The sequence below is a fragment of the Alnus glutinosa genome, chromosome 11, assembly GCF_958979055.1.
Source record: "Alnus glutinosa chromosome 11, dhAlnGlut1.1, whole genome shotgun sequence".
In the NCBI taxonomy this organism is placed as follows: Eukaryota; Viridiplantae; Streptophyta; class Magnoliopsida; order Fagales; family Betulaceae; genus Alnus; species Alnus glutinosa.
The window spans coordinates 28,302,089-28,320,267 of NC_084896.1; the positions used below are offsets into that span (position 1 = coordinate 28,302,089).

The following is an 18,179-nucleotide window of genomic DNA, read 5'->3' on the forward strand; positions in this document are numbered from 1 at the left end:
TTCTTCGTATATTATCATACGATAAGTCATTGTCAACAAAAAAAAAAAAAAACCGATAATAAGTCAAGTATTTTTATCAAATTACAATTTACCACGTCACTTTACATCATATTTTACTCTATTTATTTTAAAATAATCATATATATAAAAAATAAATAATCACTCAAAGCATTGCATAATATTATGACAAGTGGCATTCCATTAAACTTTTAAGTGTACCTAATTTTTTTGGTTAAAAATGCGGTAGTTAGCTGAACCCTATTTTTGTGTTAAATATGCCATAACCATCGCTTTAACTAAAACGAGGTTTGAAGACATCTGTCGTTTTGATATACGTCAGAGAGAACCCAGAGAGGAGAAAAGTCCAGACAGAGAGTTTATGTGGGAGAGCTTATCGTTGTGGAGGGAGGGAGGCTACCTCCCTCCCCCCTGGCTCTTGCCTTGTCCCTTAGTCCTCTTGGACTAAGGTGTTTTGTTCCTCCCTGAATTTTTCTTAGTGGAGGTTAGATTTCTTCCAGCCATTAGGGCTGTGGAGCTTTTGTTCCATCTGGTAGATTCGGTGGTGGTTGTCTTTCCCATAGCCTTGTTAGGCTATGGAGGCTTGTATTTGTGTTTTTTCTTTCTCTTTCTTTTGTTTATAGCAGGAAGGCTCAGATCTAGGTGTTCCAGCTTGAGGTGTGGCAGTGATCGTGTCATTTAACAGTTGTTGTTTGTCTGGTTTTTTCAATTTTTCATCTTCAACTTTCGAGCCAGCCTACACAACTCCGTTGCTTTTTTTAAGACACACACCCCTTAGCCGCATTCTTCGTCGTCGTCCGCTCCAGCCACCAAAAACACAGGCCACGTCGGTTGTCGGTGTCCGGCGCGTGGTCTGCACGTGCCAAAGAGCCTTTTGCTCTTTGGCGCACGTGAAGGCCACGCTCCGCCTTTTTTGGCCATGCACGGTGTTGGATGGGCTTTACGGTGGTCCATCTACGGTTGGGTGGAACCAGTGACGACACGTGTCGTCCACACGCCACCGTCTCCGACGGAATCCGCTACTATCTTTATTGCTGGCAGCCTGCTTTTTGAGTGTTTTTTTTTTTTTTGCTTTGTGTTGTCTATTCCCTTTGTTTATTCTATACAATCTGCCTGTGTATTGCTCAAATTTTATTGAAATTTCTGTTAGCTAGATGCTTGATCAGCCCTCTTTTATTTGAATGTGAGTGTAAATGTAAGATAGGCTCAAATGTAATTCTAATAAGGTTTGTTGTTTCTGCTCAGACAGCTGTTTTTTAAGTCAACTCTTTCTAGCTTAGAGTGTACGGAGTTCTGTCCCTCTATTTCTCAAGATGTAAGCCTTATGGCTTTTTAGAATTTATATTAACACATACTATTTGTTAAAACAAAGAAAAAAAAAAGAAAAGAAAAGGAAAGAGGTTTGAAGGCAAAGTCTTTAGCGGTCAAATGTGCGAAGTTTACTAGTATGCAGTGTTTCATAATAACTGTCAAATGTGCAACTTTTGTAGTGTTTCATAATAACTATTTATTGTACTCTCAAAATCACAACTCTTTACAAAATTACTCTTTATACAAAATTCAAAACTGCCTACTGCTCTTTGGCGTACGTCTTCAAATCTGAACTAACAAAAGGTACTCTCTGTAGATTGTGGTGGGGATCATATGTACTGCCCCTTTGGGAAATTGTATAGTCACTCTTACAATGAATTCTAGTAAGACAGATTATTAGGATAGCAATGCTAGAAGAAGTCTTTCGACAGAAATGATTGGTGCGAAGGGATGTTAAGAGGGATTCCACGAGGAGTCAATTTGTTTGGGAGGCACATTCAGAGAACAGTGATAGCATGGTGCATTCACTCACTCACTCACTTCTTTGTAAAAACACTTCCGTCCAAGCCCAACTATTATATATTAATGCTGCATTTTCGTGATTGTTAGGCATAGAACTTCTCTCCGGTAATGTTTGAAGAAACGTTTGCTGAAAAGTGTTTCTATTATAAGTGCTTTTGTAATCTCACATCCTCTACTTCTGTTTCAATGTCACAAATCTCATATTATTCAAACACTGGTAAAGATACAAAAAGTAGTTTTTAACTTTTTAAAATTTTTTGGATTACAATTAACGGCCTCTTTAATATGTTTGCAAAATATATCTTCCCATTTCTATCTTGGTCTTTGCTTTTGTATTTTTTTTTTTAAAAAAATTTGTTCGACTTCCTAACAAAAGATGTAGCTTCAACATCAACTGCTGTGTTCATTTATCATTCTTTGTTTAAGTTCCATTACATAGATTTGTAGCATTCATTTTCAAATTTTCGCTTAACTACAATTTTTTCTTTTTCTTGATGTTAATAAGGACGATCATATTTGACATACTTCAGTTTTTTTATTATAAGTTCTTAAATTTCATGTTTATAGATTTGATAAATTTTATTTAGATAAAGGTTATCATGTTTGTAAATATTAAATACAAGTTATTGCAATAATGTAAGTGCACTATTTTGTTTTTTATTTTTGTGAATTCCTATATTATGTAAAAGGTATTTTGAATTGAATTAACATTTATTTTATTTTGTACATTACTTTTTAAACATAAACACATGATGCAATTTTAATTCATAAATTCTGCGCATGACGCGGGTTATATGCTAGTAAATATCAACGTGACAACATCATAATTATTTAATTTAAGAAAGTGTATTTGCTATACTACTTTAACAATTCGAGACAATGCTAGGAATAATAGAGAAGTTTTTTCTTTTGCTATTACCTTTAAAAAAAAAAAAAAAAAAAAAACATTGCTTCATCTAGAGGTGATAAATCATATTCGCTCTAGATGATAAATCATATTCGCATATTAAGTTCGGTCGTTTTGAGATATAAATATAAAACTATAACTCAATTTATTTAATTTAATGAGTCAAATTCTTAAATTTTAACTTGTTAATTTCATATAAAAAATTATCAGAAAGATGAGAGATGTCCTTAATTTGGTGAAATTTTAAATACGAATCTTTGACCGCATGATGAACAAAAAGCAATTTATTGTTTCTTATTTTTAATTTTATTTGTTGGCCAAAATTCACTTACGCTCCGTTTGTTTCAGCGTAAAATAATTTCGGTATTTTTCGGTATTTGGTAGGGACGAAAATAATGATCAACCGAAAAATGATTTCCGTTTGACAAAAAATGCTTAATAAATTTTGAAAAATGATTTGCGCTTTTTAAAAGCGTAAATCATTTTCCGTAGATAGTATACGCAGTCGACTCTCTTTTAAATAACACAGTCGACTTTTACGTTCAAGTAGTTGACTATCACTGGATTTCGACAAGCCAGATTCCGACATTGGTTGGTGTCGGAATCCGGCGACATCTGACAACCGTCGCCGAATTTCGCCCGTTTTGGCCGAATCTCAGTCTAGTTCGGTCGGGATACTGGCCAAATCTCCGCCAAGTCTGGCCGGGATCCTCCCAGAATGGCAGGATCTTTCTGGGAGGATCCCGGCCAGCTGGCCTGAATCTGGCCAGGACGGCCGGCTTCCGGTCAAATGGCCAGATTCCGGCATTTTTGCCGGAATTTGTATTTTTTTTATATTATTTTATATTAACATTTTTTATTTTGTGAATAAAATTTAATTTTTAAAATTAATATGATTAAATTAAAATATAAAAAATATTTGTAATTTTCTATACGCGCCAAACACCGAAAAATAATTTCAACGAAAAATATTTTTCTAAAAAATGACTTCCCTGAAATTATTTTATAACGAAAACTATTTTACACCGAAACAATCAAAGCATTAGTCTCATTGCATAACGTGTTTTGGTATGAAAAGTGTACAAGACATGGGATATCGTTTAGTTTTTCTTTTCCAAAACTTGTTTTAGAAATTTTCTTTTAGAAGAAAAAAACAATTTTCTATTTTTTTTTTCCTATCAAAATGTGTTTGATAAGCTCTCATTTGAAAATGACTTTTGAGAATAAAAAAATACAGAAAATATATATTATTATTATCGCCATAGGGCCGACAGACCACAAGGCAAACAGATCCTCTCCATTTGCCGATTAGTTATAATGACAATTTTGCCTCTTGTTTTATAACTAACCGGCTCCTCTCTATTTCACTTGAAATGAAGATGATCCATTTCCGGCCACAAGTGGATGGTCTGGGTTTATGAATTTTAAGAAAAATGAAAAGGAACCTTATAAAATGGAAGATCATGTTAAAAGTGTTATTCTTGCCTAAAGGCTCCCCTTGCATGGAAACCAGGACAAGTAAAAACCACACAAAATTCTAATCCAAAAATCATGCAATAGTAGCACAAGGAAACCAACCAAAGAAAGACAACTATAATTGTAGAAAAAAAAAAAATTGAAAAACATAGATTGGGCCATCAAGTGTATGGATAGTGAATAGAAACATAAAGGGACAGTATTTTAAAGATCTACATAGCAGCTTTGCTATAAGTTCCACATTCCAACTAATGAAATACAATAAAAATAACATGCTTTCAGTTCCATGTCCATTTTGAAACCTTTTATTACTAAACACCAAGTCGGAAAGAGGAATGCTGAAATACAAGAGGCCCAGGCTTCCTTCCCTTCACCAATCGCTCATCTGCAAGATTAGTTATTTGTCGAACAATCAATTTGCAAAGACCATAAATATGTTCTAAATGTGGCAGAGCAAAAATAACAGCAGTGTGATTATCTTCAATTTGCAAGCACCAGTTCTGTCAGGTTCCAATCACAACATGTTCAAATAATAGCACCTCCAGAGGTTAAGATTTAGCTGGCAGAATTAAAAATCTTCCAGAAAAAAATACAAACTGACCCCCTTTTGCAGTGCTAATGCTTGCAATTATTGGGCACTCGACAAAACTTGACCTTTTCAAACCACAAGTCACAACCAGGGTCCAGAAATAATAAATTTACTCAGTTTTACACCATCGTATGACAACATGGCTTTCTCTGTCTTTCAAAAATACAGAAGTTCATTTCATGGATTAGAATGGGTGGTCTACCTAAAAGATGCAAAAGATATGCAAGCAGATCAACTCTTTGATTAGATAAAATCAAATCTCACCCATATGGAAAAAAAACATGCAAGGAGTTCACTAACTCCTCATCCAACTACACAAGGTAAATGACAATAAGGAAAGAAAGACAGATAAAAACAACAAATAAAACATACTTGATGCTATGGATGTTCATCCATCTTAATATCTCATTTATTTGTGGCCAGATTACCATATGATATGCAGGCCAGAAACTTAAAGGAACAAATTACTTCTCTACCACTACTATAGTTATAAAACCATGAAAGCTAGATATGGGATAGTTCTTAGTCAAGTGAGTTCAGTCAGCCAGTGAACAATTAGTTTTTCTTTTTATAACCCAACTCTAATTGACAGGTGCTCTTCTCCTACTATGCAATCAATTGAAATTTCAAACATATGCATGTTGAGTTCATTGATATTTGTTATTATATAAGTAGAGCAAATTCATTAAAAGTGCAAGGGACGCAACCCAAGTACACATGATGTATACAAGAGAAAAATACCCTACAAGATAAAAACGAGGAAAGTGAGCGCAAAAATCTACAAAGCTAGAGATATTAAGAAGAGTTAACAAAGATCCATTCAAAGAGTGAGATTTAAGAATACACAACCTTTATTTTTATTTTGATAAGTAAATGAAATTTTATATAAAGAAAAAAAGCGTAAGGCGCCCCTCTAAGTACACTGGAGGTATACAAAAGGAAACGCCTAAGAAGGCAAAGAAAAACGAACAAGAAAATCAGAAAAGCTAATAGACACGGGTGACAAAAAAGCCTCCGTCCAAAGATACAACAAATGTAAAAACAATGCAACAATATTCTCCATGGAATTCTCTAAGTCTTCAAAACACCTAAGATTTCTCTCCTTCCAAACACACCAAAGAATGCATATAGGTACCATCTTCCAAACTGTAGCACTCCTTGACCTACTTGCCTTCCACCAACAAGAAAATAAATCGACAACTCTCCTACGCATAACCCAAGACATACCAAACCGAGAAAAAACGTGATTCCACAAAGTAGAAGCCACATCACAATGAAGAAGAAGGTGGTCCACAGTTTCCCCGTCTCTTTTGCACAAGTAGCATCTATTCACAATGACGATCTTTCGCTTCCTGATATTATCCGCTGCAAGAATCTTTCCACAACCTTTTATTTTTTTTTATAAGTATTTAAGAAAACACAACTATAGCTCCAAACTCATCTTCTAACAATCTTCAAAACTTCGAGCATTTCTTTCCCTCCAAATGCACCACATTAAACAATAAACAAGAAGATATTACATTCCAAACAATGGTAAAATCATTCTGCCCAAACCTTCATTTCCAACATGCCAATAGCTCCACCACCTTTCTAAGCATAACCCACTATACTCCAAACATCTAAAAAATCAAATTCTACAAACTTGGTTGCAATATCACAATAAAGAATGTTAGTTTGGATAACTGGGATTTTATGAGGAAGAGGAAGCAAGAAATTAGATGGTGGCCTATATTTTAGTTTCCTCAAGCTATGCCTAAACAAGCTTTCATCTTATGGCTGGCTGTGCTTAACAGGCTTTCCACAGGAGAAAGGCTAGTGGCTTGGGGTGTTCAAGGTCATTATCAGTGCCTGTTTTGTAGAAATTGTATAGAGAGCCGTGACCACCTCTTCTTCTAGTGTAGTTTTAGTTCCCGCATCTGGAAAACTTGTATGCTCCGTTGTTTTAAGCTCAATCCTCAGCTGGATTGGCAAGGTGTGATGGAGAAAGCTTGCAGTACTTGGAGAACAAAAAATTCTGCTGGCTGTACTTTGCAAGTTGATCTTAAGCTCTGTGGTGTATAATCTTTGGCAAGCAAGAAATGAGCTTAGATTTCAAGGTCGGCCAAAAACGGAGGAGCAGATTCTTAAAAGGATTTTCTGGGAGATCCGTTCTCGGATTTCAGGGAAGGGCAGGTTTATCAAGTCTAAGGAAAACATTAATCTCTGCCAAATGTGGAACATTACTGGTTCTGTTCTGGTTTGAATGTTCCTGTTTTGTTTGTTGTTTTGTGCCCTTGGTTTGTTTCTGTTTTCTAGCTAGGGCCTTGGTGTTTTGTTGGTCTGTTTAGACCGTTGATTGTATTTTGCAGTTGTTTGGAATGAAAAGTGCTTATTCATCAAAAAAATAAAAAAATAAAAAAAATAAAGAAGGAGATGATCAGGTGTTTTCCCACTCTTTTTCCTGAGGATACTGTCCAAGTGAAGAAAACCACCCTTAAAGGAGCCTTTGACCTCCAAATGTTCTTCCTAGGCAAAGAGAATCAACATCGGTAAAAAAATTCCCGACATTTATCCCTATGGTCAAAACCCCGATCTCCACGTTCAATTCATAAAAGACTGCAAGGCAACATCTCTCACCTTCTTTCACAAGAAGTTAATAACACAATCCCTCATTCTACATGAAGAAATAGATACCTTTCACGAAAAGTTTCTCAATTCCCCCCCCAAAAAAAAGGACGCACCCGGTGGGTATTATCCTCCACAGGAGGAGTTAGAGGTCACCAGCTCCCACTAAAACAACCAATTAATTACCTCAAATGAAAAAAAAAAAAACTATTGGATCAATTAGGGTTCAATTGTAAAAGACCATCAGTTTGATCAAGTTATCATAGAAACACAAGATTACGGCACATAGACATATAGTAGAAAGTAAAATACGATATCAAAGGAGACCCATTTGGCCAAAACCAAACATAATACAAGAAACCCATTCCACCGAAAATCAGAAGCTCAAATGGGTCAGGGTCAAAATTGGTCTAAAGCACAAAAGATCGAATAAAAAACCAAAGAAAATCCCAAACATTTGCGATTCAGACCTTCAGTGAGAAGCAGCAGAGGAAGTAGATGGAGCAGAGTGGTGGTGGTGGGAAGAAGAGGAGGGGGCATAGAGCCTGTTGTAGACCTGCTCGCCGACGAGGTAGACGCCGAAGGCGACGAGGGCGATGCCGAGGCCAGGAGTGGCGTGGCGCAGCTGATTCGTCAGCCTCGGGTGCTTCCTCCACTCGTCCCTCCTCCTGAAGAACTCTCCCGTCGGTCCCAGTGCCTTGTTCGCCATTCTCCTCTCTCTCTCTCTCTTCAGTACTACTTCGTCTTCCTCTCCTTTCTTGAAATTTGTATAGAAATCAGAAAACAAGAGCTTTTTGGGTGGACTGGACCAACCTAACTTATATACGAAAACCCTTAACTTTTCTACTAGCCCATTTCCTAAAAGCCCATGCTTTTATTTTATTTTATTTTTTTTCCGGTTTTTGTCAAGTAGCCCATTTCTTGTTTCAAGCTACCGGTGGGCGGTGGCAGTTGTATTACGGAGAGAGAGAGAGAGAGAGAGAGAGAGAGAGAGAGAGAGAGAGATGGCGGCGCTTCTTCTTCCCGTGAACCTGAGCTTTCCTCCTCTTCCTCCTGCTGCTGCTTCGTTTGGTTTCTCTTCATTTTCTCGTTCGCTTTTCCCTATTAATCACCGAATTCCCGCCAAGTCAATTCCAGTACTACACTCACAATCCAACCTTACATTTCCATTTCCAGGCAAAGTCAAACCCTCCTCCTTAAACCTCACGCTGTTTGCTTCCCGACAAAAACATTGGGATTCGTACAGTGTACCTTACTGTTTTGTCACTTTCTGTTGAAGAAAAACTATATACAAGTTAAATTTGGCTGTGGTGGTGTTATCAGGTCCTCAATTTGAATTCAGGGAAAAGGCGAGAGCTTGTAGATTAAGGATCACTCCTCGCTGCTCCGCAAACTCTGAGAATGAAGTGAGTCTGAGACTTATTATGTTTGAAAAAACAATTGGAAGGATTTCCTTCATTCTTTTCTTGGTCATTTTGTGAATTGTTTTACGCAGGAGTCTAGAGTTGTGAAGGAGAAGAGCGTATCGGTGATTCTATTGGCTGGAGGGAAGGGAAAAAGGATGGGAGTAAGTCTTCTTCTTTATTCTCAACTCGGATGCGCCTGCCTTTCACTTTATATGTAAACCATAGTCCTTTGTTTCATTCGCATGGAAGTTCCAAACAAACAATTTTCTCATGTGCCCATATTATCTTTGGCAAAAGAAGACGGTAAACTGCTTTAAACGGTATCATGGTTTTCTTGTACTTTACAAGATACTTGGAGTTAAAATTCAATACTCAATTATGTTTTATCTAACTATTAATCCTTTCAAATTTACCTTGTTTTTTCCATTTCCTTTTTTTTTTTTTTTTTTTTTAAAAAAAGTAAGACAATCAGATGACCTTGCTTGGAGTTATGAATGAAGACAATGGAATGCACTTAGTATTTAGGTTCCCTAATGGCCTAACGCATAGGCTTCTACATTCTTCTTTGGGTTAAATGTATTTTTTCCTCATCTTTCAACTGCTTGACTCAAGAATTTACATCTTATTCAAGCAAATATAGTTCCAGAGGCAAGCATGACCCTCATCATTTAGATTATTCATATTGTTATTTCTGTTGTTATTTTTGAGATATCTGATAGTTATGTATCTTTACACACACGGATACATATATACAAACATACATACATACATATATGTATGTCCTTTTGTGTGTTTATATAAAGCTTGCTTACATACGCCTCACACATACTCCCATTTTCTTCATTGTCTATAATTTGGCTATTCCTCATCTGCCACATGATGGTTCTCTTATGTTTGTGCAAATAGGCGAGCATGCCAAAGCAGTATATCCCACTTTTAGGCCAACCGATTGCTTTATATAGGTAAATGGCAACAACTTAACTCCATTATGAATGTCTTATTCCCATTACACAGGGTTGGTTTCAGATTCTTCTTGAGGACTTTTGGAACCTCATCTTTTTTGTAACTGAAGAATGGATGGCCAGTATCATCAGGAGTGATATTAGGTTTTTGCTGAGGGAAGGGGGAGGGGGGGACTATAATATTGATGCAACTCAAGAAAAAACATAGTTTAAAATAAAAATATATGTCTGAATGTGAGTAATGGAAAAAAAGAAAAGAAAATGAAGAGAAAGTCTTAATTTTCTGATACCAAAGTAAGTCATAACTCATAAGTTATGCTGCGTAAAAAAAGCTATCAAATTTGATAGATGTCTAAAAATAATCTTAGATGTGAACTTTACATCTTTCTAAATTCTGTAACTTTACAGAAGTTGTCTATTTTGATGTAGACATGTTCAAAAAAAAAAAAAAAAAAAAAATTCCAAAAATTGAACTTGGCATTTTAAACTCCTTGGAGGGCTAACTCATTCTTTTTTCACTTAGCCAAAGTCTTGAAAATTTTAATAGAGGATCTTTATAGCGCCTCCACCCCCCCCCCCCCCCCCAACCCTATACCATGGTACTACCCCTGAGTATCATGCTTTTAAATTTCTTCCATTGAACGGATTGGAACCCTTATTCTAGTTTACTATCAATTTAAACATCTGGAAACAATTTTGTGCAACACGAAAGCCTGCTTAAACTTTGAGACAAACCATAATTGCGTAGTATCACTCTAGAACTTATTGTTGCAATCAATGTGCTTACAATTGCCATCAACAGTCAGTTACAAAGGCAAAAGATTCACCATATTGGAGTGCCAAGTGTGAATTCAACATGCTCATGGCATTGACACAGTGAGCCTTATCTAACTAAAGATTCGACCTGATTCATGTTTTTGTAGTACTAGGCAGAAAGAACCCCTAGGTGGGACTCATATGTAGGTCCAGCTTCTAAGGCAATATTAGGATGGTGCACCTTAAGTAATTTTGCCTCAATTTTACACTCATTCTTTACTGACACTTTGTCTTTTGTGCTTATGAAGTAATTATATGCTGAATTCTTGCAGTTTGTACACTTTCTCACAATTGATTGAAGTGAAGGAAATCATTGTGGTTTGTGATCCCTCCTACAAGGACGTTTTTGAAGGTTTCAGATCTCCTCTCTCTCTCTCTCTCTCACTCTCACGCTCGCATGTGTGCGTGTAGTAGGGTTCCTTTGTATAAAATGTATCTGCCACTTGACTATGTTTTATACTGCTGGCTCTAGTACTATAAAAGATATTCAAAGTAACGTTTTTCTTTTTCTTAGGAACCAAAGAGAAGATTTGTGTGGAACTTAAATTCACACTCCCTGGGAAGGAAAGACAAGATTCTGTCTACAGTGGACTTCAGGTAGTGGCAAGTTTTTTTTTAAGTAAGTCTTATTTCTTTAGTAACCAAATCTTGTTTCTTATCTGTTCAATAATGAGCCTATAATATTTGAACATTTTGCCAACCTTTCTTAGTAACAATAATTAGTTGGGTGTTAAGAGAGTAAAATGGTGTTACTTCCTCCTTTTGGTAATAACATTTAGAAACATGCTCAAGGAAAATCTCAATCTTGGTGTCTCGCCTTAAATAGCTCACTGAAGATACCTTGAATTGCTACTAAAGAAAGTTTGTACTCTTCTAAAAATTGAATTTAAATATTTTGTTGTTGATCTTGGTTTACTTTATGTTAATTCTTTCAATGAGTTCATAATACCAGAAATTGCAACCTGTGGCTGTAGACGTAAGTAGTTTCTCTTTTCTTGGCTCATGTGTCAAATGGATGACCTTACTTTACCCCCTTTTGCTGATAAGTATAAGAAATATGGTCATGGAAAACCATGATCCAAAACATGATTGCTGAAGGTTTAACTGCAACTGCTAGTAAAGAAAGTTTGTTCTCTGCCTAAAATTAAATTAAATTCTATGGCTTGAATTTGTCAATGTCAGTACACTTTATGTTCAACTCTTCCCATACGAGCTCTCGCGAATTCATTATACCATAAATATGTACTTGACAAATGGGGCCCTCCTCCCTCCTATTAGACCATGTAAATAAATAACCTATTCTGATCGAGAAAGAATCTCTTCCGAACGACCAGGTCATTTTAGGACATCTGAACAGAAAAACAACTTTTATATCTCTTACTAACCATATGTGTGGTTTTAGTTTTCTAAGAATGCATGAATGGATCATCAGTTTTTGCTGTATATCATGGATGCCAACAGTTTTTCAAAACCCATCTTACTTTATATCCCATGAAAAAAAGTAATAACTTAAAGCCTAGAATTTTTGAGATTTTGGTTCAAAGGTTCTGCGAAGCAGAACATGATAACCAGAATTGTGCGCATGCAGTTCAAGTGCATTTTGAAGTTTTGTGTTTTAGCTGGGATTTTTTTTTTTTGAGGTCACGCTTAGGATGAAATTTAGTCCAAGATGTGGAACTTCAATATAATGCAACTATATTATTCAGCAAGGATGTCATAGGAAGAGAGTTTTAGTTTGATGCTTAAGCCTCAGAAGGAGAAAAAAAATAAGGTTATTACAGTAAGCTAGGTTTCTAAGCACCTGGATTGTTTGAGATACTGCAAGTGATAGTTACTAAGAGTAGCATTGTACCTTATCTAGTTTTGCTTTTGTTTATGTAAAGGCTTAAATGGACTGTGTAGGACAAAAGAAAGACAATCTCCTGTCTCATGTTCGTAATATTTGTACTTGGTTGTAAATCTGCTTGTTTTTTTGATAAGAAAAGTTTTATTAAAAAGCGTAAGGCCCCCCTAAGTACACCGGTAGTATACACAGAAGCAACCAAAAGCTAGCCAAAAGAAGAGTCCAAACAAACCCAAAAAAACCCAAAGGAGCCCAAACAAACCCAACAAACCCAACAACCCAAGACCACAAAACCCACCAAAGAGAACACAACCTTATGTCATGGGATCCTTTCCTTTTCAACATCTTGAGGGAGCGCTCACATCTCCATAGTTAACGGAGCTTTTCAAATTCAAAAGCTCCCTCTTGCCTTTGGTCTTTTTGCGAGCTACCAATTGATCTCGATAAAAATCCTTTGTAATAGCATCGAGAATTGCCAATGACTCCACGTCAAGACCATCATCCATCTCCCAATCCAAAGGCACCCCATCCCAAAACTCTTCATCCTGCTCCCCCACCATGACCTCCCCAGAAGGATTGAACCCAACAAGCCACTGTTGAGAAATGCCGTTGTCCCTCACAACACCAACTTCCTTGTCCTCCGAAGTCGAAGACGGGGCCAACTCAGAGGGCAAGGAGAGAGAGGTGGAAGGGGTTAACACAACCGGCCTCAGGTTGATAAATCCTTTCCGAAGGAAGCCCTTCTTCTCATTGCTCACTTCCTTCTTCTCATTGCTTGTCGCACTTGCAGAAGACTTCAAAGGGGGGCTGTAGAATCTTCCTTAGAATTAGGCTCTTCAATCGAAGCCTTAATACATAAGCCACCAGACTTCTTAGAAGCTTCCATGGAATATGCAAGTAGCCCATCATTCCACTTCACTTGACCTTCCCCGAGATCCCTAGCCTTCCGGTAGTAATGCTGGAAGGGCTTAGAAGGCTGCAACACAGGGAGAGAAGAGTGAATTTTCTCACCCATCTTGGCCGCCCCTATGAGAGGAGGAGGGACGAACCCAGAGCTGCAAGGCACGGTGGCAGCATCAAGACCATGCTTGTTAATTAAATTTAATTTCATTTGTGCAAGTGGAATCATGTATGGCTATATGCTTTATGGCCATTTGCTTCTGTTGTATAACAGTGACATTTCATGAGACCGATGTGATAAATGGTTCTGTTAGGTTTGATAAGGCCTTTGATTGTATGTTGAATGATTACAGATCTCTTTGCTTATTTTTAATGCTACTTCTGTTTACAGGCAGTTGATTTAAGCTCAGAGCTTGTTTGCATCCATGATTCTGCAAGACCTTTGGTATCATCAGGAGATATAGAAAAGGTTTGGCTTAGAGAACTTTTCTCTACTCTTATCCAGTGCATTAGCTTTTGTTGTACAAATTATTGACGATCATCGGTGAATTATTTTTTAGGAGATATACAATGTTGCTTTTCTCCAATCATCAGTGAAATATTCTTTCCTTACCCTGCTTGAATGTTGGACTTTACATGTTCAGGCGGTGGAAGTTGCACCAGGGAGATCTATACTTGCATTATCTTTTTGAGGCATTTTTTCCCTTAGCTCTGAAATCCTTGAGCAGCAATACTTACTGAAAAATGAACACTGTTGATTGTCTGACCCTTGCTTCTGCATATCCATAAGCCTTCAAACAACCCTCCCTGCCCCTCCATCAAGGCACGTTCATCATTTTTCTAATTCTTATCATACCCACATACTCTATGTTTTCAATTCCAATTATTTCCCTTAGTTTAAAATTGTCATTCTTGTTCAGCATCTTATTTGATGAGGTAATATTAGGGTGTGATATGAATATATGTGGAGGATTGAATTTTGATGCATAACCTGTTATGCCTATGCCCTCATTTTTTTTTTTTTTTTTTTTTTCCTTTTAGATAGAGCAGTTGTAGAGAATCTATGTTTGGGTAAGCTTAATACAGGCAATGTCTCTTGGAGTTTGGAGTGTCTTTATTGAGGATTCCATTTCAATATCTAGGTTTTTTCAACCGTTCTTTAAATTTGTATTGTGTACCTATATAAAATGAAGAATAATAAGGTAACCTTTCTATTTGCTTGCTTACAACCACTCTAAGTCTCCAACTTGATAGATGAAAGGATTTGAAATCACAAATAGGAACAAATTAAGAACTTGGTCGAATATACAAAATGTAGAAATAACCTGCAATCTGCATATTTTGCAAGGGGGATTTGTTTAAGGACTAGTTTGCTTCAGCGTACTCTTTTTAAGCTAGTTTGAATATTAGAAAATAGTAGCTTACTCTTATTGGCACTAGTCTGAAGCATCTAGTGTGAATATTAGAACGTAGTTGCTAACTTGCTTGACAGTCCAAAATTGGCAATATTTGAGGGTCAGAAGAAAAAGACTAAAGCTCCATAGCCTCCATGTGACAAGTGGAAGCAGTTATGAGGCTTAGTTGCTAGACTACCTTGTAGAACTATAAAGTACGTTTCAAAAGATGTCATCTATGAACATGGTGAGTTTCAATGCGAGCTATTCTGATAATATTTGGGAATGCATATTGTATTCTCCTGTGTTACTTCGGCACTATACCTCCTGCTCTTCTTCCCCTTCTTCCCCTGCTCTTCAATGATTAGACTTTGTCAATTGTTTGGTTTTAGGTTCTTAAAGATGGTTGGCTGAATGGAGCAGCAGTACTTGGGGTTCCTGTAAAAGCTACGATCAAAGAGGTATTGATTGATTGTCGACAGTTACTTTGATATTTTAAGATTGCACCTTTACCTTTGTTCTTTCTTTCTTTCTTTCTTTCTTTCTTTCTTTTTTTTTTTTTTTTTTTTTTTTTTTTTTTATTTATTTATTTTTTTTTTCTTTTAATACATTACTTACCCGAAAATAAAAATGATTGCAAGTTGGAAAAGAAATTATTTGAAGGCTTGAATGTTTAGAACAAAAACGTCAACTTCACATTACATTTTTGCTACAAAAATTGGTAGTTCTGTTAATTTATGAAGTTCTGTTGTATAGCCTTTATGATTCAGATGAATATCTATATAACTGATTTTTAAGGAGTTTCATGTGCTTTTTTGGTCAGAACAAATTCTTCCTATTTGGTGGCTTCTTGTTCTAGTAGTAGATCTTTGCATTTCCCTTCTCTTCTCTATTTTGTTTAGGATTTCTCTTTTCCATATCTTTTACTTCAATTTCCAAAGATATTTTCTTAGTTCAATGGAGCCTTCATTTGAACAACTTCGGGTCATATAAATGCCTAAATGGTACACTATTTGGGTATCTCGTAGCCATTATTTTCACTATCGTCCCTATTTATATCTAGTTACACGAGGGTTGTGTTTCCTTTGCTGTGTGACTGATAGATCACACATATTTTGTCCCATTGGTCATTTGTGATGATGATGGAATTGGCGCAAATTGATAGTCAAACCCTCTGTATAGTATAGACAATAAGTGTTCTCCCTCCCTCTCTTCTCTCTCTCTCTCTCTCTCTCTAAAAACTTTTTGGCCCTTTACATTATTGTGGGTGCACATTTTCAATTACCAACTTATTTTTCTTTGTACTTGGGTTTTGTCCCCTTTGGTTTCGTTCAATGAATTTTTGCTGATACCATGTAAAAACGATAGTGCATAGAATATACTCCTGCACCAGTTATTATGTTTCTGTTCTTCATTTAACACAGGCTCCCCTTTGGTGTCATTCAATGAATTTTTGCTTATACCATGTAAAAACTATAGTGCATAGAATATACTCCTGCTACCAATTATTATGTTTCTGTTCTTCATTTAACACATGCAAGAGCACATTATAGCTTCTGCAAAACTGTCACGTTGTGTAGGATCTTCCCTGTTGTCTGCTATGTTTTTCAGTGAGCTTTAATATCTTTTATTTACACGGCTGTCTAATATAATTTGTGCATATTATCACCTTGATATTAGCATAAATATTCTCAATCAATTGACCTGGTGAATAGTGAAACTTGTTTTCTAATCTTGTGCAGGCCAACAGCGAATCTTTTGTAGTAAAAACTCTGGACAGGAAAAAACTTTGGGAAATGCAGACCCCACAGGTTTAATGTTGAAAGCATCTACCTATATATATTTGATATATCTTGTTTTAGAGGATCGTTTTTTGGGTGCATAGGGTGAATAATAATGTTGCTGCCTAATCGATTTCTTTTTGCAGGTCATTAAACCCGAGTTACTTAAAAAGGGTTTTGAGCTTGTAAATAGGTACTTAAGAACTCCTTTTTAATAGTATTATTATTTTTCTCCTTAAACATAAGTATGATGTGCACTATTTGATGTAAATTTAATCTTTCCTGTTCATTAGTAACGTACAGAAGATGTTGCATGTAATTACTGTAGATAAAAATAGCCTGCTATGTGCAAACCAAGCAGTTCATGCTGATCCAACTGCAGTTTTATTTTATGGAATGGATGCTCCTTGGTGTAAAACATTTCTTTTTTCAAGAAAATTAAAACCTCTGTGGAGGGGTTTGTCAATTGTAATTGGTCTTTCTTCAAATTCTATGAAGTCTAATTCTGAGAATTGTACTTCCTGACAGAGAAGGACTTGAAGTCACAGATGACGTATCTATTGTGGAGCACCTGAAGCATCCTGTATACGTTACTGAAGGATCTTACACCAACATCAAGGTACTGGAACTTAATACTACTCTCTGATATTTGTCTTCAAAAGTTGATTTATCAAGATATTTGGTAAGTCCATGCTGTGTAAGAGAGAAGGCAGTTTCATCTCTTTGGATTGTTTTGCAGGTCACAACCCCAGATGATTTATTACTTGCAGAGAGAATATTGAGTATGAGCTCTGGAGAGTCTTCTTAGCCAGCCCCAACTGTTTGGCTTCATTTTTGTATTTTATGTTTGTTCCAATATTCTTTTAGCAACTTTGTTGTCTGTTTTGAGTAATAAAATCTTTTTTCTTCATAATTAATTGTTAAATTATTGACTTGAGAAAAATCCTATTTCAAATGAATGGCTCAAACAAAATGTATTGCATTGCACTGCACCGGGTGATGTTCTCTCCTTTAGCAAAGGGTTCGTAAAATCATCTTTCATGTTCACCAAACTAGGAATTGCTAACCACATATTGCCTTGGTTGTTACTTTTATTATTCGATGATCTTATTTTAAGGACCCTACAGAAGTCCATACCCATAATCTCAATGATGGTGAGACTTGTTTAAGGACCCTATATATAGAAAGAATTCAATATCCATGATTTCAATGATGGTGAGTTGTAAAATGAAGCTTCAACTATCTTAATTTGCCAAGCCAAAACAACTCACAGTAATGGAATATGTTGGGGATAAATAAAAGTAAAATTTTAACTAAAATTACTTGCATGCAGACATAAAAACATACTCGCATTTTAAAAAAAACTAGCGTATAACCTGCTCTATGAGCGGGCCTTTTTTTTTTTTTTTTTTTTTTAATTTTTTTTTTTAATTTTAATTTTAATTATTATTATTATTATAATTTATTCGAAAAGTCTTCAAAAGATTAGTAATCAATTTTCTTTTTCTCACTCTCATTTAACTAATTGCTACCAAAAAATATTAAAAAAAAAAATTGTTTATATGATCATTTTGAACAACAGTTTTTTACTCAATAGCATAAATTTTTTATTATAATTTATTTGAAAAGTCTTTAAAATATTAGTAACCA

General features: G+C 35.9%; 2 protein-coding genes across 2 annotated transcripts; one reads left to right on the forward strand and one right to left on the reverse strand.

Moving 5' to 3' along the window:
• Positions 1–4,387: 4,387 nt before the first annotated feature.
• LOC133881477 (NADH dehydrogenase [ubiquinone] 1 beta subcomplex subunit 3-B-like) lies at positions 4,388–8,202 on the reverse strand. Its single transcript, XM_062320419.1, has 2 exons — positions 7,898–8,202; positions 4,388–4,619 (listed from the first exon to the last, which is right to left on the reverse strand). Exon 1 carries the CDS (start codon positions 8,134–8,136, stop codon positions 7,900–7,902), a length of 237 nt encoding a protein of 78 aa, XP_062176403.1. The 5' UTR covers positions 8,137–8,202; the 3' UTR covers positions 4,388–4,619; positions 7,898–7,899.
• Positions 8,203–8,400: 198 nt separating this feature from the next.
• LOC133881474 (2-C-methyl-D-erythritol 4-phosphate cytidylyltransferase, chloroplastic-like) lies at positions 8,401–17,442 on the forward strand. Its single transcript, XM_062320417.1, has 12 exons — positions 8,401–8,603; positions 8,751–8,833; positions 8,923–8,994; positions 9,740–9,795; positions 10,884–10,963; positions 11,126–11,208; positions 13,746–13,823; positions 15,141–15,209; positions 16,491–16,559; positions 16,676–16,722; positions 17,058–17,148; positions 17,269–17,442. The coding sequence occupies exons 1-12, from the start codon at positions 8,432–8,434 to the stop codon at positions 17,335–17,337; spliced, it is 969 nt and encodes a 322-aa protein (XP_062176401.1). The 5' UTR covers positions 8,401–8,431; the 3' UTR covers positions 17,338–17,442.
• Positions 17,443–18,179: the final 737 nt, after the last annotated feature.

Bases quoted from the DNA above. Each gene is read 5' to 3' on its own strand.
- LOC133881474 (XM_062320417.1), top strand. From the start codon at position 8,432: ATGGCGGCGCTTCTTCTTCCCGTGAACCTGAGCTTTCCTCCTCTTCCT. The intron at 16,560-16,675 runs GTTTAATGTTGA...TTCTTTTTGCAG, and splicing joins GGGAAATGCAGACCCCACAG to GTCATTAAACCCGAGTTACT. The intron at 17,149-17,268 runs GTACTGGAACTT...ATTGTTTTGCAG, and splicing joins GATCTTACACCAACATCAAG to GTCACAACCCCAGATGATTT.
- LOC133881477 (XM_062320419.1), bottom strand. From the start codon at position 8,136: ATGGCGAACAAGGCACTGGGACCGACGGGAGAGTTCTTCAGGAGGAGG.